General features: G+C 35.9%; 1 protein-coding gene across 1 annotated transcript in view; it reads right to left on the bottom strand.

Moving 5' to 3' along the window:
• LOC106664665 (segmentation polarity homeobox protein engrailed-like) overlaps positions 1 to 21,586 on the bottom strand; it is a 118,898-nt gene that overhangs the window by 19,036 nt on the left and 78,276 nt on the right. The window contains exon 2 of the mRNA XM_014390598.2: positions 384 to 389. Coding sequence (XP_014246084.1) covers positions 384 to 389 — 6 coding nt within the window. The remainder of the gene's footprint in view (positions 1 to 383; positions 390 to 21,586) is intronic.

Here is a 21,586-nt window from a genome sequence, read left to right as displayed (position 1 = left end):
ATAGGCAAAACATAAAGCAAAATAAATGAAAATGTGAAAAATAAACAAAAGTCATTTTTTTTTAAATTGAAATATGCTGGGTGATGAACTTGGTGTTTGCTCATCCTCCCTATTCTCGCTGTTTTTGTCTAACTCATTTCTTATATTCTAACACCAATCTACTTTTCTTGCTTTGTATGCAAGTCCCAAAAGTCAGCGGACTTGATACATCTAAAAGTGTTTCACAGAAAAAATTATATAAGCAGTCAAAAGATTCGCTACATGTTGAAATATTCTGCCCCCTTCATTGGATAGAAGTTGGACCTCATTAAGGTACTGATAGATAATAAATAAAAACTTTTCTCACTTATATTCAGCTTCTGTTAAAGATGGGTAGTACTCACTTCTTCCTATGGGCAAAGAGAAATATTATTAGTTTCATACAAGCATCCACTTTATCAGTTTCAATACCTTAACTTAAAAATTACTTCAATAATACTTTCCAAATGTGCATAAAGAAAATACTGCATTATACAATTCTACCTGGATTAAACTAATATTAACATTATTCAATCGTGGGTACTCTGGCTAATATTTGAATTCATAAAGCCATTAAAAAAATTATAATAAACACTATTATACTAAATGTAAAAGTAAAACCAAGATTTTATTGTCAAAAAAATATTGTCAGGTACCCAGCCGGAATGGAAGGTGGAAAAAAGTCGTGTGACAATGACAATCGGGAAAACCGTGACAAACATGATGTACTAAAGTGCTTTTGCTTTTTAAGAAAATCGAAATAATAGGATAAACGTCCAATTTTCGGTGTTCCTCGTGAATCCTTAAGTTTCATTTCCTGCTGGTTGGGCAGCTTTAAATTTCAAAAGGAAAAACTTCCATCAAGTGGCATTCTCGTAAGATGTGATAATCATGCCAAATGTGTTAAAAAAATTTAAACAAATATATTTCCTGTGTAGAGTTTGGTGATCGTTAGATATTGGTTTACTTAAAACGTTTTGGTTACAGTGGATGCGTCCAAAAAAAGAATCAGGAAAGAAGATTCGATAGAGTTTTGTTTTGCCAATCTAACTTGTTTATTTTTCCCTGATTCTTTTTTTGAACCGTTTCATTGTACGGTTTCATCAAAACGCGATTTCATCAAGGCACTTTTTAGACATAACACTAAACAACGGTTGCGTGTGATCTAATAAAAAAGGCCTTTCAAATGAATTGAGAAATGACTTAAAATTTAATTCTGCTTCAGCCTGGTTTAGTACAGATTGAAAGACTAATTCGAGGGGTTAGAAACAAAGCATCACAATCTGACAGAAAATATGTTCAAGGTTTGTCTGTTTGTTTTAGTAATGTACAGTGTTCATTGACACCTGGAATATCCATTAAATCGGCAGTGCCAGTCACTTCTGAGGCTTTTTTATGTATACTGTAATTTATATCCTTTCAAATATCTCAGGGAGATACTTGAATACAGTAAAGTGAATTCCATTGTTTCTTGCATTTTATGTTCTTTCTTAAGATCCTAATAGAATGCCTTCTAGCAAAAGGGTTTGGGCCTCTCATCGTGCAGTTTTATTGAAGGACATCGTCTTCTTTATTTATTTCTTCACCTACTTATCCTGGACTCTTTCTGGTAGGGGATCGATTTAGCCTAAGGTTTCGGACTTGCAATATTCAAAATTGTCTTCGTCCTTATTATTTTCGGATTCCGTTCTCTGATAATTACTTAACTATATGGCGTGCACTTTTTTCCTTGGTTTTAGGTTCATAAGTATAAAAACCTTCCTTGGCCAAAGGTGTTTTTTCACCATTACTGGTTTACTGCCAAGATTGGTATGGATGTCTAAATTTAAATTCTCATTTCTTTTGTAGAATCATCCACATCACCATAATCAAGTTCAGTGTTATGTTGGTTGCATGGCTATGCCTTTGGTTTTTATATTTTCTGTTTAAATTGAATTTAGTACATCTCACAATTGCGTAGCTTTTAGCTTGACAGATTTTTATATCCTTAGAATTATAGGACTTAATTTACCTATAGCCAAACTACCCTGCCACCTTACATTCTTGCGTCCTGATGATCTCTTTGGTGACAGAGCACTGAGGAATTCTGCTTATCCAAAAGGCATCTAGAGAATGATTTGCAAGACCATACATAGGCCCTGAACCAATACTTGGGATATCAAAAACAAAAATAGAATCCTCATCGCAGAATGGATCCAAATAAAACAACTGGCAAACTCATTTCAGCAATTGGAGAGGGCTAGACTCAGAGGAGTGATAGGACTATTAACCAGTCATCGGCATATGAGAAAACATCTACCCAACATGGGCATCCATAACGATGACCCCATCTGCAGAACAATCAGGAGGAGGTAACAGCCACCCATCTTGAATGTGAAGCAACGGCTCAATGGATATTTAACCTAACTTACAGACAAAATCTAGGGAATGAAATTGTAGCAACGACAGACAATGACCTGATACTTCTAAGAAGAAGGATTGAGTCTGTTGCACTGAACTAGGGAACTAGGAAGATACAATAAGCCAGAAAGCTGCAGTGTCTGGGGAGCACAAACCCCGCTTGCTAATATCATGACCATTACCATCTCGTGACGGCCAAGAAAATGAAGATGGTCGAGTTCAGTGCCGTGCTGACTGCTGGTTGCCTGGCATAGTCATAGGATTGGTTTTTCTCTGTTCAAATTGACACATCTCTCAATTGCATGAATTTCAGTTCAAAAACTATTTGAGGTTTGGATTTTTCCCCTTGGTATCTTTCGATGCTGACGTTGGTCTGCTTTGTTCTGATATATTTATGCTAAATAAAACAAAAATCGAATGGCTCTTTTGTATTCAATTTTATACAAATAAAAGTTCGCATCAAACTAAACAATAAGTATTGGGGCCCCACAGCCGTATTTATAGAGGAAAGCTGTTGTTGAAAAATTGATAAAACCTATTGTGGGTGTGCCGTTGGAAGTGATAAGAAGTATGCTGGATATCTGGGGGCGGCACGGCTAATAAAACGGGGTTCCGCCCCCAGACATAAATCCCCCAGGCGTTATCAGCTCGAATGTAATGGATGTCAATTTATTTCCTGCGCCTCCGCCGTGTATCCGGCCTTAACGCTTTTCCCATCGATTGCCCACCGTGTTTGGACTCGAGGAGTGAGCTATTTCACCGTAGCAAATTGAATTTGATGGAAAATAACGATAATTTAAGCTTTACGAAAGCGGAAAATAGAATAGAACCCTGGAGGTTTACAATGGCATTTTTTTTAAATTGTCACATATGAGTAAGAAAATAGGTTCTTTTATTCGATGTGTAAAATATCTGTTGAATTTTTCTCGTTGAGTGTCGTTTCGTAATATCATGGGAATATTTCTATGTCAGGAATTAAGCTATCAGTGATATTCTTTAGAAGTTTAGATTTTTTAGTGCAATCCGACCTTTGGTAATTCAGGAAGCCCCTAAGGCTAATAAAAAATATATATGCAGTAGCTTTAAATTAATTAAGGCTTTTAGTTGAGATAAAAAAAGTCAATGACACGAGCGGGATTCGCGCAAGTTAGTGTCCGAGTGAATCAAACTCACGATAGCTCAGGTGGTAGAGCAGCGGCGTATTCGAGGGTTCGAATCCCGCTCGTGACATTGACTTTTTTATTTCAACTAAAAACCTTAATTAATTGAAAGATATTAATTGGTCAAGCGGACCACGAAAACTAGTGAATTGTAAATGTAGTAGGTTTTTCATCAAGAAGAAAATCCTATTTTTTTAAATGTTTTTATTTTTATGAAATCAATTTCAAAATAAAGAGTTTTATTTTGGCCTGACATCATCAACCTCCTAAACAAGTATTAAACCTGATGCGCACAACATCGGTTTATATGTAATTTATTATTAATCAATGTATTTTTCCGAACGTCTATCTTGGTTAATTTGCTGACACACATAAACCTGGTACGTTCTGTTGTAGGTTTTATTTATTATTACTAATTCCAATTAATTTTCTTTTTATGTAAGGTTTTTAGTTGAGATGAAAAATTAGTGTCACGAGGGGGATTCGAACCCATGACCTTCGGCATTACGCCGCTGCTCTAACCACTCGAGCTATGATTTTGAATTCAAGAGTGGGTTGGAATCCCTCTCGTGACACTAATTTTTTAAAAACCTTAAATAAAAAGAATGATTAATTGGAATAATTAATATGGTCAATTATGACCACTAAACAAATATGGATTATTACTAATTACAATTTTGCTGAACAAACTCAAACAAAATAAGAATAAAATTTGTCAACAGTACAAAAACATGTTAACAATGTACAAAAATAATTTTAAGAACACAAATATTAATGTAAATAAAACAAAACTGTAATTAATAAGAAGTAAAGGGGGCGTCGGTGGCCGCAACGGTTTAGGCGTTGACACGGCGCTCATCACTGTAAGGTAAAGGTCCTGGGTTCGAATCCCCCTCGTGACATTAATTTTTCATTCTAACCCGATATACTTACTTACAAAATAATATAAAATATTTAAAAAAGACAGAATTTTGAATTTTGAATGTAATTATCCAGCCCGTTAAAAGAAAAAAACGTAAGAGATATAGAGTAATAAAACATATATTTTTAAAAAAGTTTGTTCTATAAATTTGGCATGTTTTATGTAAAGCGAAGAGTCCAATCTTTTATGCACCTACCGGTCAACCCTTGTCTGTAAGAAACGCCCGCCGAGATATTGAATACCGATCCTAATCAACTTATCCATCTTCTTGGACGTAACCACCTAGGAGTCCATAATAATCGTGACAGGTCGATATACAAGTGTTGCATCAGATATTCAGATCCATCAACGCTTCTGGGCCGTCACATTTTAGAGACCTCTACCCCACATCGATCATCGGCGTCACTAGATAAAAATGTTCTTTGTTGTTTGAGTGTAAGGGGGGTTAGAGAAGAAAATAATGGTAACATTTGGCACTTTGCTATAAGCAGTTACCCTTCCAACTATGAGACTGCTTGTTATGTGTGGGATTTCGCCAACTTCAAGGGTATCGGTCGAGGGTCATGAGGTACATTCGGTTTTCACGGTTTTATCAAAAATTTTTGATTCTGTGAATCATTTTTTGTTTGATTCACAAATTGCGTATGGCTGGTTTTGGTAAGCCGATTTTAAATAGGTTTCTTTCTTTTCTCGTTTGAAGAACCTTTCGTGACAGCTTTGGATCTGGTGTTCCTCAGGGCTGTTCAATAGCTTCTTCCGCTTTGTTATCAAATCTATTAAATTGTATGGGTTTTCTTTGTTCGCTGATGGTCTTCACATTTTGCCGGATGTTTCGACGTCTAACAATATTATAGTGTTGCAGAATCTCTGCTTTTTTCGACAAGTACACTCATAATAGGCTCAAGATTAACATTGAGAAATATCATTACAGTTTCTCGTCTAGGAAAGTTCCTTTTTCGATTAGGTATCCTTTATCTTAAACCGGTCGTGGCACTCTTCTTATAGTGGTTGTTGGGATTCTCGATCTGGGAGTCGTTTTTAACAACAGTTGCATTTTTTGAGGACACTGTTATCAATTGAGCGTAATCTTGGATTTGATTTTACAAATATATTTTCAATTAAAACTCTGGACCAGTTTTTGGTTAGGAGTGATCTTAAGTATGTTATTTTGGTGTGGTTCCCTTTTTATAACACTGCTGACTTTGAATACAAGTTAGGGCTTTCTTTATAAATCTTTACAAAGCTTTCCATTGTACATAATTAGGACTAATTAATTATACATTATACATAGAGCAGCGGCGTATTTAGCCAAAGGTCGTGGGTTCGAATCCCGCTCGTGGCACTAACTTTTTCATTTCAACCAAAACCTTGCATAAAAAGATTAATTAATTGAAAGAAGTAAGTTGGTCAATAGACCACTAAATATAAAGGATTTAATAAGTAAAACGAAGTATAACTTCACGGCTCCCCGTGGCGACTCCAAGTCGCCGCGAATCGAATCCTGATTACACGACATTTGAAAAATGACAGAAAGGAGGAAAACTCGAAAAGATGGTAGGTTGAGATGGGGAAATGGTATCCGATTACACATAAAGTTTTGAATTTGGAAATTCACGCAGTAATACTGCTTTTAGAATTTTTGTATTAAAACTTTTTAAAGGATATTTAGATGAGTGGGTTTTGGTCAGGTGAACTCATGCTGAACCGGAAGGGGTTCCTTTTTGGATCCGTCTTCGCTCGCGGATTCCTGACTGAAGAAGGGGTAATGCCGAACAAAGGCGCAAGTGAAGACGGACCCAATAAGTGATCGTACTCTGGTTTGATATTTAGATGCCCCTGACGTTCTATACCAGCTGTGTTTTATGTTCTTAAAACCGTGATTAACGATTCTATGATGTATGTTTTAACTAGAAGGACAAATTTGTCGTCAGTTAAGAATTGAAGGAACTGCCTCTAGCTGAATCTACACCCTGTATAAATAGTCTGAGGGGGGGGGGTCTTCAAATTTATAAAAGTTTGAAAACCAAGCGTAAATGTTTTTTTTATTTTAAATTTTAAAATTTGTTTTGTACTTTTATGTTACTTATTTTGTATATTATGGTCTTCTACATATGCTCTTAGCTTTGTTACGTTTATAATTGTCATTTATATTATCATAAATTTAGTTATTTTTTGCCTGTTGTGTCTTTTATTTAATTGTAATATTAAATATTAATTCACCAATCTTTATGTAGGTTCTGGTTGAGACAAAAAAGCCAGTGCCACGAGCGGGACTCGAACCCACGACCCTCGGTTCCACCACCCGAGCCATCGTGACCTCGATCCACTCGGACTCCAACCCCCACCACGACCCCACCTTTCTAATTTTCCCTCCTTTTCGACATTTTTCAAAAAATTCGAAAGGTTTTTTTGAGCGGTTTAATGAGCGGCGTATTTGACCAGGGTCGTGGGATCGAGTCCCGTTCGTGACACTGGCTTTTTTGTCTCAACTAGTACCTTACATAAAGTTTGGTTAATTGAAGGAACTTGTTTGGTCAATCGGACCACGAAATCTAATGTAATTAAATATTAATTTTGTAAGTGACTGTCCAGTTTTGGGGTCTTGGCCCTGTTTGGACTAATGTGATAAATAAATAAATATAAGGCACTGCCACAAACGTACCACTGAAAACAGCGAAATACCGGGTCATTATTATTTATTTTTTTATTTTATTACATATATATTCCAGGTCGGTGCATATGTTTTCCAAAATATTTTATGTTTATCTGCGAGTGATTTATTCTCCTGGAGGACATGGCTAAATGATTTTTTACTTTCATACTTTTCTTTCGTACTACTTTTCCTTCCTGTTCAAAATTAGCGTGATGATCGTTGACGATCATTTATCTTATAAATTTCAACACTAATTTTTGTTTTAAAAAATCTAAATTTTCGTTCGAATTGTGTCTGCGATTTTTATTGAGTTGAAAAAAAATATAAATGGCCCTCCAGCCGCGAATGTGTACAACTTGTTCCTAAATCACGCGATCACGAATTTGCCAGGCACGCTTTGATCAACTTTTGGACGGCACGGGGAAAGAAACTTTTTTTTTTGCTCAATTTCAAAACTTTCTCGAAGCATCCCGTCCGTTCAGGTGGAGAGTCGGTTTTGTGAATTAGACGCATCTGATGGAAAATTCCACATTTCGAACTCTAATCACAATAATTATTCAATCAAAGAAACTCTGGACTAGCTGACCTATAAAATTACAGTCTTCGTGATTTATCTATAGGTTTTAGACATAAAATAGAGATGAACAGAAAAATGAAGAGTAAAAATAGGAACAATAAGTGAAACTTAATACATAAATTCAGCAGACATAGGCTCTTTAAATGACACTAATAATATGTATGTATTCCCTATCGTAAGTATGGACAAATAATTATTCGAAGATTGTGAGATGCGGTCTGGTGTAACGTAGGTTTTTAGGAAAACATTTTCTTTATCGCCAACGTTTCGATCTTTATTGAGATCATCTTCAGGGCCTGGGATTTATCAACATTACTTGAATTTTACAATACAAGTAGGATGAGGAAAAAATATCTACATATTTCTTTTACATGTATTTGTAAAATTCAAACAATGTTTTTAAATCCCAAGCTCTGAAGATGATCTCAATGAAGATCGAAACGTTGGCACGATAAAGAAAATGTTTATAAATCCCAGGCTTTGAAGATGATCTCAATGATAATCGAAACGTTGGCACGATAAAGAAAATATTTATAAACCCCAGGCCCTGAAGATGATTTCAATGATGATCGAAACGTTTGCACGATAAAGAAAATGTTTTTCTAAAACCTACGTCACATGCAATCATTGTCTAACGGTCACTAAACACCACACACGTACTGACAAATACTGATACACACCATATTCCCAACTCAAAGAAGAATTAAGTATATTTTCGTCGAGAAAGCTCACGTAAAATCACCCTTCACATTTGCCGGTTTTAGCCGTTCGGGAAGAAAGTCAATTTTTCATTCCGGTTTCTCGAAATAGGGGTTTGATTATTTTATAAGTGAGACTGGTCAGATTCGGTTTGATTTCACTCCGTCCTACTTTCGAGAACGGCGTCGGAATCGTTTTATCGTTTATTACCCGGCTCACGTCGTGAGGGACGGGAGAACAGGTTGTTCGCATATACTTTATGAACGGACGCATGTAGGCATCATCACCGCTGGCTACCAGCCGCTGATTGTGATCTCATGCTACTACATGTGTCCGCCACTGTAAATACTTGACGCTTTTCTATGCGGTAGGCCGTATGGGATTAAAATAGAAATACTGTACTTCGGCAAATCCATTTTTATATGGAGTGGAAGTAGATATAATTACATTTTTGTAGGCTAGTTGTGCTTGTTCGGGTTTTCCATTAATATGTGGGGTTTTATTTCACTGATCTGTCTTATTTTCCTCCATTCGTTTTATTGCATATGAATTTCGACCCATGCTGCAACTCCTCATCGGTACATTTTAATTCAGGGATATAAACAGACCGAGCCACCTACACAAAACTACGAAATAGAGAAATACCTTTTTTTGGAATAATTTTGTTTGTTTTACTATCTGTTTTAGTATGTTACTAAGGAGTATCATTCGCGTTTGATCATTTCTTGAACCTTAGTTGAAGTAAGGGAATAAGCAGGGAGCGGCACGGACACAAACTACAAGTTAGGTTAGATAAAATAAAGGTAAACGATGGGCAACTGCGCTGGGTCAAATGGGTTTCGTCATTTTGCCAGCTTTAATGGTACTTCTGTCAAGCAGGGCGAGGCATCATTACAAACTACCGAAAAACTACAAATATTTATCTCAAATGTTTCCTCTCAAAAATCTATTCATTGGACATTTAAGAATATTTTTGGAATTAATATTTCAGCTTCGAAAAATTTGCATATGGAACAATTTTCTTAAATGTTGAATGCATATTATAATTTACATAATATGTTCAAGAGTATAAAAATACTCTTATAGTTTGGCCGTTTTCGAACATTCTGCTTTCATGCAAATATATTCAAGAGAATACATGCATATATCTATTTTTAATACACCAATTTTGTCGCTTGGTTGTTTTCAATCATTCTTGTCTACCAAACTTCACTTTGATGAGCGTTTCGTAATTTCTCCATATTCAGTGGTTGTCAGGGAAATAAGCAGGGAGAGGCACGACAAAAACCCACTATATAGAGGTAAAAGAGGTACAGTTAAATTTAATTGATATGGAACGACGGTGTGTCAGACGGGTTTCGTCATTACGCCACCTTCAGCGGTTCTTAGGGAATTAAGGAGGGCGAGGCACCAGCACAAAATAACAAAAATCTAGCAAATTATTATTTAAAATTTCAGAAAACAATAAATTTGGCATTTTAGGAATACATGTGTTCAGCTTTTAACAACATGAATATCGAGCTATTTTCTCCAATATTGACTACTTATTTGTGTCCATAAATAAAGAGCTTTTATTTAAAATACATCAAGAATAAACGAATAAATTTATTTTAATATAATAATTATGCAGTTTGGTCATTTCAGAACGTCCTGCTTTACCATATTCTGTCGCGTTTCGTCATTTAGTCTTCTTCAGTGGTTATATGGGAGATAAGCAGGGAGAGGCTAGGATTCATACCCACTGCCTAGGATAGTTTTGTAGTTTTGTAGTTTTTAAAGTTTTAAGATCTACGATGAATGAGACGCGTTTTAACATTTGGCCATCTCTGTTTGTAATTTGGGTTATAAGCAGGGAGAGGCCCCACCGTTAAAATACCGAAAAGCAGCTGACCAAGACTATTCACTCCATTGATTACACACTCTTGGCCATTAAATTAGGAATTTTATTTTGGGTTTATTCCAACTAGTGATCTTTTTCACCTTAGGTTATAATTAATTTCAGTTAGTTTCACATTGACTGAGTGAATTAATATTTCGAGAAAAAAATTCCGGATACTAACAATATTGGTGTTAAATTTCCATTTTTAATGATATTTTCTTTAATTCTGTTTACCTACAAAATTATATTTCCATTTTTTAATGATATTTTCTTTAATTCTGTTTACCTACAAAATTATATTTCCATTTTTTAATATTTTCTTTAATTCTGTTTACCTACAAAATTATATTTCCATTTTTTAATGATATTTTCTTTAATTCTGTTTACCTACAAAATTATATTTCTATTTTTTAATATTTTCATTAATTATGTTTGCCTACAAAATTATATTTCCATTTTTTAATAATATTTTCTTTAATTCTGTTTACCTAAAAAATTATATTTCCATTTTTTAATAATATTTTCTTTAATTCTGTTTACCTACAAAATTATAGTCAAGCTCATCCTATTACAGGTTAATCTCATCAGCTTAATGTGCAGTTTTTATCTTTGTATTTTATTATTTATATTTTACCTAATTATACGTTTAATCTAAGGTCTTGGTTGGGATGAAAAAGACCTTAGATTAAAAGTATAATTAATTAAAATTATTAATTCGTTCAATTATGTCCACTAAATGCTATTATTTGTATTGTTTATTACCCTCAAAATTATATTTATGAAAAACCTTCAACTCCAGAGAAAAGGTTTCCATTTTATTTTATTTTTGATTTTTTTATGTGGCATTTGCTGAATTCTTCAGAATTACTGAAACCCAAGTGTACAGCTGCTTCTTGCGATCTCCAGTGATTGTCAGGGAAATAAGTAGGGAGAGGCCCGCACACTGACTCACTACTCGAGATAAGTAAAGTACGGGTAAATAAAATTGATGGAAACGAACAAGCTGTTCAACATTTTATACTATTATAATTATAAGTTTAATGTATTATATTTATTACTATAGGTTAATCAATATCATTCTATTAAATATACAGTATGTGAGTATGATTTCCCGGTGAAAAGAGACAGATGTGTCATAGTATTTGTCATTAATGCAGGGTTAAATTATTTTTTGACAGCTCAATATCGAAAAAGATATCTCGTTGGAGGGCGAGGAGCGAGTCGGCCGGCTTGGTTTAATAAGCCGTCACTAATTCAAGCATTGTCGGGGTCTTACAATAGAAACAACAACAATGCTCCTCTTATGGCTTGGACAAATCGACACTTCCACTGGGTGGGCCGAACGAGAAAACACCTTTTGTCCCCTCCGCCTTTTCAGATACATTTTGTCAACTCCCTTGTCGAATTGGGAGATTTAATTTTTGTCGGAGGATTTGTACATTTACGAAGGATGGACGTTGAACGACACGAACGCGGATTGGGAACAATGGAGTTAACACAGTACCTATTTTCCTAGACTGTTTTTGATTTTTAAATTTTATTCAATTCTGATTAATTATTTTAATAATATTATTAAAAAAATTAAATATACTACATTTCTGAAATTTATTCTTGAGTTATGTGCAGATTAACCTGTAGCAGTTTTTGCCTCATTTTCGTCTGACAGACGCTTTTCAGTTTTTCCCCGTCAGTAATTGTTGTAAGTTCGCGTTTTTCAACAATTTAGAACTTTGAGAATTATGTTGATGAAGAAGAAATCGACCACGACGATTAATGTGTTTTGGATCTGGTTTCTGGCCAGGTAGAGAAAGAAGTAGACTCTGTGATCACTTGCCAAGCTTTCGACCTTTTTTTAAGACCATCATCAGAGCAGCATCCTATTTATCATATTAAAATTACAGAATGACATCGACTACGAGGTCTCGAAGTACACGAGGTTAGTTAACTTGAAATTAAGACAAGTTTTTTCAGTTTTTCAAAGATAGTGGTCTCCCAAAAATTCGGACTATTGCCAGTGAACATATTGTGTAGGATAGTTTTGTAGTTTTTAAAGTTTTAAGTTAGTTAAACTTTATTGAAAGTGATCTACAATGAATGAGACATTTGGCCATCTCTGTTGGTTCTTTGGGTTATAAGCAGGGAGAGGCCCCACATAAAATACCGAAAAGCAGCTCACCGAGCAACTATTCACTCTATTTTCTAACTATTAACATATTCATTGGTGAGAGTAGAATTACCTCCTATGCATTACGTTTTCTTTATCGACTGGACCAGCATTTTGGGGAAACCACTACCCTTGAAAAAACTTGTCTTAATTTCAACTTAACCAACCTCATGTTCAAGACCTCGTGGTCAATGTTGTCTGGTTTTTTACTCATTCTGTAATGTTAATATGAGAAATAGAATGCTGATCTGATGATGGTCTTATAAAGGCCGAAAGCTTGCCAAGTAATTGCAGAGTCTACTTCTTTCTCTACCTGACCAGAAACCAGATCCCAAACATATTTGATAATAATGTAATCAGCAAATTCACTATTTTTCGTGGTCCGCTTGACCAATTAATATCATTCAATTAATTAAGGTTTTTAGTTGCGATAAAAAAGTCAGTGTCACGAGCGGGATTCGAACAACGACCTTCGGGTTGATACGCCACTACTCTACCACTCGAGCTATCGTGACTTCCGCACTATAGTGAAGTCACGAGAGCTCAAGTGGTAGAGTAGCGGTGTATCAAGCCGAAGTTCGTGGGTTCGAATCCCGCTCGTGACACTGACTTTTTTATCTCAACTAACAACCTTAATTAATTGAATGTAATCAGTCTTACTTTGCAATTCTTGTTCGTAGAAACTGAAGAGACCATTATAAGATCAAGTGATCCACACAAGGAGTTATACCAAATATATCATTAAGGATAGGTTAATATGACAGTGTCGTAAGTGTTATGAAAATCGGATAGAACAAACTGCAACAGACCGGATATTGTTAGCGCCTGAAAGACAAAAGCAACGGGTATAGACAGACCAAAATGTTCGAAAAAGAACTTACTACAAGTTCATAACCCCGCAGACTCCAAGAAGCAATTTCAAGTATTCAACTTGCATAACTCTGGACAATGTTAACCATGATTACCATTTTAACATATTCTTGCTTTAAAACCTTTTGTTTGTGAGATTTTCTCCTTTTATAGTTTCTCTAGTTTTATTACCTCTTCTCTTTTTGATTCTATCAGACGCGTTTGGCATCTCTTCACCTTGTGACCTTATAATATTACCCAATGTTTATACCCATGAAATAGATAAATATATCAAATAATATTGGGTTATTCTTGCTAGTTTGATTACCGTTTAATGTAAAAGAATCCACAGCTGTTTTAACTGCCTTCTCTTCACAAATATACGGATGAAAGCCGACCATCTGGGAGGTCAGAGTGTAAAGAGAATAATGTAATTAATAAGTGGTAGACCACACGCGTCGCACGGGAATACATTATACTAATGTATCCACGGCGTGGCTGCCTCTCCTTTTATCTTCTTCCCCAATTATTACAACCACAAATACCCCGGGGTCGGGAATTCGACGGCATAAATCCGCCGTCTAGTTTTAAAGGGCGACATCCCCAGTCAACCGGCCTTTTCCAGTTTTAAAAATGTTATGACGTGTCCTATTCTTAGACTTCCGGAGAGGTTAAGGAGCCAGTGGCAATTAACCGGGGCTGACCCGATTTGTCTTCCTGTCCGCTGTCATCCCTCAAGATACGATAAGAGGATCTTGTTTTGGAAGTGACATGTAATCGTCCGTCATGTAATTGTCATCACAATCATTGGCACGAAGGAAACGACAATAGTCAAGGAGATATTTCTTTTTAATTTCGATTCGCACTAAATATGTTTCGTTGTAGTTTGCAAGCCGTCAAAAGCCAGGACAATGAAAGCTTGCATGGGTCGTCCAGGTCTGTTGGCTAATTGGCTATACCAGGGGTGAGCAAGTATGAGGACAATTAGAACCGCATTCTTGTCTTCAATATAGGGTGAGACATTTTTTAACGCAACCTAATGAAAATGCCTACTTTTCATTCAAAATTGTATCAACTGTGCTTCTCTTTTGTAAAAAAAAGGTAAATCTGTTTTAGACGCACCCAATTTGTCTTCAGCCTGAAAATTTGAGTGACCTTTCTCAAGCCATAAATTTGAACAATTTTGAAAGGCATGAATAAGGAAGGTAAGGAGAACCATTGACCTAACTCATAAGATAAATATGTTAAACTGACACCTGAACATTCTATTGAGCCTTCTTTCGCAGGTTTAGTTCAAATACGTTTCGGTTTCAGACCATCTTCAGTGAAGAACTATACCTGATCAGCATGACGCTTTGCAAGCCTACATCGGTGCCTTACCCGTCTCATATACCCTGACCTACATACTGCGGATGGATTAGTCCATCCAAGCCACATGTTTCTTTAAACTAATTTAAAAAAGTAAGACCATGGCTTATTATGCTGTTTCAAAGAGTTAAATATCTCTATTTTGATCGTTTCCGATCATTTTAGTCTTGCTATCTTTGCTTTTTTGTTTTACACCGTCAGCATTGCTTGGATTATGCTCCGCCCTACTTATAACCCTGACCGAAACACCTCGCACTGAACAGGGCGAAACGAAAAACGTCTCCCTGACCAAAACAGCATTTTATAGACGGAAAAAATTAGAGGAAACAACTAAAATGGAATAGTTTTAGATGTGCGACGCTGTAAGCCTTGTCGAACGGTGGTAGGCAAATCAGTATGATCAAAGCAAGATAAGTCTGTGCCATGGCCTGTTTACATTCCTGGCAACCAGTGAAGATGGCAAAATAGTAAAACATTTTAGTTTATAAATAGAAAGTTAATATTAAGAAATTAAATATGGATATGAAAACTAGCTAAAAATGCGAAAATACCACAACAGTCGAAGCAACAAACAAAAACATCGACAGGCCAACACTGCCAAAGGCAGACCAAAATGATCAAACGACCAAATGCTATAATCCTGCCTGACGGTACAAAAATTTTCTGTGTTTAAAAAATGTTTACAATAACCTTATAAACAAATTTTCTTTACTATATAGAAATTTCGGAGGTGTTTGAACCCTGCCGATCCACGCTGTTTTGGTCTGTCAAACATACAGCTTTTTACCATCTTAAGTGGTCGGTGAACCAACCACTGAGGGTTAACTGCCCAAGAAAACTACAAGGATGAATCCCGAAGGTAGAAAACTACACATTCATCACTTCAAACAGCCCGAAATGAAATCTCACAAATACTTTTTTTAAGACTCCCAATCCTTGTTTAATGTATTACAGACCTAGCTGTTTTGCTTTTTTGTGGTACTTTCAACATACTCAGTGGTCAGTTTGTTTCTGTGCCTCACCCTGCTTAACACCTTGTCCTATCTGTGAATAGTGTTAGTGTTTTAATCTAGCAACTAGCTATTTTGGCAAAATGGATAATGTGATGATGAAAGGAGACTAGGAAATGGGAGGTTTATGTTCCCCAAGCACTGCAGCCTTCTGGCTTATGGTACCTTCCTAGTTCCTTGGTGATCCTCCTTTTAAGGTGCACTAGATCATTCACTTTTTTGCTACAATTCCTTTCCCTCAGTTTTCTTTTGTCCTAGGTTATGAATCCATTGAGCAGTTCATTCATATTCGATGTTGATATGAGAGGCTGTTTCTTCCTCCTCTCAGCATAATCTACAAATGGGAATACAAAGCCCAGGTTGTGTATATGTTTGCTCAGATACCAGTGACCGGTAAATAGTCCTATGACTCCTCTGAGTTTAACCATTCTAACTGAAGCAGTGAGTTTGCTGGTAAGATTATTTCGACCATATTTATTTGGAGTGCTTTGACTGTTTAAAACTTACTTTTGATTCTCGGTTAAGAGTTCAGGAAGACTAAACAGTCTAAAAAATCATAGCGTTTTTTCACAATATCAAAAATTATTTTTTGACATATGTTTATGTTGATATTTCTCAACATCTTTGAGAACAAATCGATACGGAATTCAACGTTGATACGGTTGGAAAAAAAAGTGTGTGAGCGGTGGCTCCTCGATGGCTGAAAAGAGATTAGTACATGTCCGACACGGAATGGACGAATCTTGTACCCACTTTCTATTTCCGTGAGGAATTCTATATTTATAAAAATGTTAAATGAGATGTTCTTAGTGCAGTGGCCCGAATGTCACTCGGGTTGAAAATAAATCGGATTCGTTGGTCATTAAAAAAAGACACTTGATAAAATTATAGACCCAGATTATAACCGTATCCTTCATCTAAATTCATAGAGTATTATATATAAAGCTGTAAGAGTCAAATTAGCCGACATGTTGAAGAAAAACTGCTACAGGGGAAACAATACATTAAACTAGCACGAGAAGGAGGGCGAGGAAGAACAAGACATCATACAAGAGATTAAAAAAGTTGGGAAGGAATAAGTATGAGTCTAAGAAAACAATGCATAATACAATCTATATAATCTATATTAGCTTATGTCAAACTATTAATATAAATAAAAACAGACATATAATTACATAAACAATTAGCGCATTTTCCTCATACATGATTGATAATTTTAGGTAAAAAATGTAATCGAGTTTTTTAGTTTGTAGGCTAAAATTCTAAAATAGCATTATCAGACATTTTCAAACCAAGCGTGTAATGAGTTAATAAACGGTTAAGGAATGCTGTTCCTGCGTTGTGAGATGGGGAGGCAATAAAATCTTGAGCATGTTACTTGCAATACGAATTCCTCACATTTATAGCCCACGCGAGCAGACCATTGCTAATTTGACTTATTGCCGAAACCCGGAAATCAGCATTTCTCGGAGGCTCGTAAAATTGACGTGGGGTTCGAGATGTATGTTTAAAATATCAAATGATCTCAGTCAGAAGTCGGATTATTGCTATCAAGCAATATTTCTGGCATATTTTTATTATTAAGATGATTGTGATAAATACGAATCAATTTTTCATTAGGTCAATTTTTTTTTCTCACTGTGAGATTTTGTCTTGGGGTTTGAAGGGTGATGAAACTTGGTTTGGTTTTTTGATCATTTCGATATCTTTATCTCACCCTGCTTATACCCCTTGTCGCGACGATGTTCTGCCCTGTTCGGAAATGACTTTTCCGATTATCTTTATTGAGGGCTACTAGGTCCCGAACCGAGAGTAATAAGGGCTGTTTTTTAAACATCCAAGTGTATTTGCTGTATATATGACCTATACTGCTGCGAACCCTCGTAAAAAAAATATATTTACATGTATAATTATATTATCGTTGTTTTGGCCTGTCAGACGCTTTTTTTGTCTTTTGCCATCTTCAGTGTTGGATTTGTCTCTGCGGTTCGCTCTGTTTGTACCCCTAATAGTAGTACTTTACTGAAAGTACTGCCACAGCACATCTGTCAAACGTAGTACAGCAAGGAAAGAAATATCAGGACACCAGAAACGACTAAATTGAAACTTCAAAGAAAGACAATTTAGGAAAGAGGCCAGTAAGAAACTTTCCGGTAATTCATCATTTTCAACGGAGGGTTAGTGCCGGTGCCTCGACCTGTTTATAACCCTGACAACCTCTGAAGATCGCAAACTGCCATAATACGTCTGTCGAAAACAGCAAGATTGGAAAAAATCTAAACTACATTTTCAAAGAAAGACAAGTCCGTGCATCAACCTGTTTATAACCTGACAATTACTGAAGATGGCAAACTTTTAAGCGTCGTCATTTAGACAAAAACAGCGAGGATAGACAGAACAGCATGATCAAAATGAGTATAAATTACAGAGAATAAATTACATCTTCAAGGAAAGACAGTGTAAGAAAAAGGTCGACTAGACAGAAATTTTCCGGTATTAAATCATCTTCAGGGGTGAGTTAGTGCCTCGACCTGTTTATAACCCTGACAACCACTGAAGATGGCAAACTGCTATAATATGTCTGCCGTACGATACTGCAGGCATTGGCAGACCAGCATGATCAGAAAAGACTAAACTACATTTTCAAAGAAAGACAAGTCCGTGCATCAACCTGTTTATAACCTGACAATTACTGAATATGGCAAACTTTTAAGCGTCGTCATTTAGACAAAAACAGCGAGGATAGACAGAATAAAATGATCAAAATGAGTAAATTACATCTTCAAAGAAAGACAGTGTAAGAAAAAGGTCGGCTAGACAGAAATTTTCCGGTATCAAATCATCTTCAGAGGTGAGTTAGTGCCTCGACCTGTTTATAACCCTGACAACCACTGAAGATGGCAATCTGCTATAATACGTCTGCCGTACGATACTGCAAGCATTGGCAGACTAGCATGATCAGAAAAGACTAAACTACATTTTCAAAAAGAGAAGTTTGTGCCTCGACCAGTTTATAACCCCGACAATCACTGAAGTTAGTAATCAACTGCAATTCCTCTCTCCAAAGAAACCAACACGATACAGGATAAGAAACGAAGATATTGAAACTACCAAACTACAAATTACAAAACTATTTGTTGTTCATCTCCGTCCCGATCTACATGTCATAAGCGGCCTTTTTACCGGCTTTCCTGCTTGACAACTCTCAATCCTTTAATTAATTCTCTAATTAGGGGCGGCCACGATTCACGGCAGATATGACGAGTCACGACATTCGTCCATTACCAACCTGTCTCCTCCCCAATGGTAATCTGTTATCCACGCATGTTTTATTTTTGAGATGCTAATGACATACCCGCCCATTTCTTAAAATGAAGCCCATCGCAGGTCTGCAATTATTGATTCATGCCATGAATATTTCTTATTTGATTGTCTCATTGAGAACTGTGATGGTGCTTCAATCTCACCTGGGGGCATTTTGATTAATACCGTCTCTTTTATGACAAAATGCACATCAAATTTTGATTTATTATCGAAATTGAATCGTATTTTTACTCTTCTCCTAAATGTCATTGCTTTGGTATTGCAGGAAAAAAGCCCATATTAGTCACATATTTACAAATCGTTTCGTTGTTGCCAGCTCCAGTTGTTTATCGTGTTGTGTTGTTTGGTAACATTGGTAACACTAATAATACACCCAATTGTTTACTTTCTTCCGTTTTGATCCTCCTCTAACAGATATGGCCCAGACCTTCGTTGGGTAAACAACGAATTTTGATGCGCCATTATTGTTTTATGGTTTAACACATTTTTTTTAAACAAATTTAAGTTTAAATCAGCCCGAATAGGGTTTATTATGCCGTTTAAAAGAGTTGATTTCCTTAGTTTGGTGATTTCCGTTCAATTTGATATGGCAATTTTGGTTTTCTGTCTCATCCTATTTACACCCTGAACAAAAAACCGGATACTGAAGAGTAATAGGAAAGGCAGATAAAAACAATCCACCAAAATAAAAGTTCAAAATATATTAATTTTTAATATAATTATTTTTTGTTTTTATTAATATTATTTACTCGATATAATTATGAATTAATTGTTAATAGATTAGTACGCTGTCTTCAGGGTCAGGGATGTAAGAAGTGTGAGGCAGTACAAATAGTTATGCTGAAAATTCTAAACGCGTCTGACAGGGCAAAATTACGAGGATAGGCTAAGCAACAAGATCGAAAACGACCTAATTCCATTTTCAAAGCAAGACAGATCGGTGCCTCTACCTGTTTATCTCCCAACCAGCCACTGAAGATGGCAACCTGTTAGTCGAAAACATTGATGATAGGCGGAGCAGGATCGGAAACTCTAAAACTAGAGAAGACGGGTATGCGCCTCGACCTGTTTATATCCATGAAAACCAATGAAGATGATAAACTATCGAAATATTATTGGAAACGGCAAATCGTTCTTCTCCTCGCTACCTCAAGAATAAACCTCACAGAATTTAATTTCCTATATAATAAAATAAAACAATCTAGGTTACAAATAAAAAGTTAATCATTTAAAAAATTAAGCATTGAAACAAGAAGAAGGTTTAGTTTGGAATCTGACAACGATTAGCCTCTTCTGCGATATAAGCAGGCTGAGGCATATAAATCAATTATTTATTTTGTTATTCTCAAGATCGTAAATCAGTAAAAATTAAAACATTACTACAAACATCAAGCAAAAAACTCTGATAGACCAATGAGCGAGGAATTGGCAGACCAATACGATCGAAAACAAACAACCCATTAGTACAAATTTATTTCATTATTATGATTTTATTGTTAATTCCCTTGAGAATGGAAATAGTGTTCACGCTGTATATACAGATTTATCTAAGGCCTTCGATAGAGTTGACATTGATATTCTTCTGTTTAAGTTGAAAATCCTTGGAGTTGGTGATCCTTTGTTATCCTTCATCGAATCATTTCTATCTGGTCGCTCTTTTTCTGTTCTCATTAATAACTCTGTATCGGATAGGATTTCTATATTTTCTGGCGTATCTCAGGGTTCTCACTCCGGACCCGTATTATTTCTTGTTTACTTCAATGATGTCTGTAGTATATTCAAGTATTGTAAGTTTTCTTTATTGGCGGATGATTTAAAAAAATTTAATTCGGTGTCTTCTACTCACGACTTTGTTGGTTTACAGAGGGAACTGGACTGCTTCAATAATTGGTGTGAGCAGAATCGTCTTAATTAAATTTTCTAAAAATATCCGACCTTTGATTGTTTTGACTATTTCGTTGATGGGCAGAGATTGGAAGAGGTTGACACCATCTCCGACCTTGGTGTCGTTTTCAGCAGAAAGGGTGATTTCAGCGACCATATCAAACAGATTCGAGGTAAGGCTCTACGCAATCTTGGCTTTATTACTAGGTTTTCTAGAGATTTTAAAAACATTTTGGCAGTTAAAATATTATATCAATCCCTCGTTCGTAGCCATCCGGAATATGCAAGTGTCGTGTGGTCCCCTTACTACGTTGGTGAGATTAGCGAAAGCAACCAGGATACTGGCCTTCAGATTTGGTCTTGCACACCTGAATTACTCGGAAAGACTGAACTGGCTTGGTCTCGAGTCGCTTAACTCCCGCCGTATTTTTGCCGATTTCATTTGCGGTTGGAAATTGTGGAATGGGGCCATTGATATCCTGAACTTACATTTATCGCTTTGTGTGCCTCAGCGACCACTTAAGAACCATAATTTGTTCTTTGTTCCACANTAATTTTTATACAGTTATTTTGGTTTCTATGATGAATGATATAAAATGACGTGTTTTCTCGTTTAAATACTACATTGATTACAGTTTAGTATGCTATGTTCAGAACGTAGGATATAAGTGGGGTGATT

Source organism: Cimex lectularius, unplaced genomic scaffold, assembly GCF_000648675.2.
Source record: "Cimex lectularius strain Harlan isolate CLEC.00 unplaced genomic scaffold, Clec_2.1 scaffold13, whole genome shotgun sequence".
In the NCBI taxonomy this organism is placed as follows: domain Eukaryota; kingdom Metazoa; phylum Arthropoda; class Insecta; order Hemiptera; family Cimicidae; genus Cimex; species Cimex lectularius.
The sequence above is the reverse complement of the archived record's forward strand: the minus strand, read 5'-3'. Positions and strand labels throughout refer to the sequence as shown.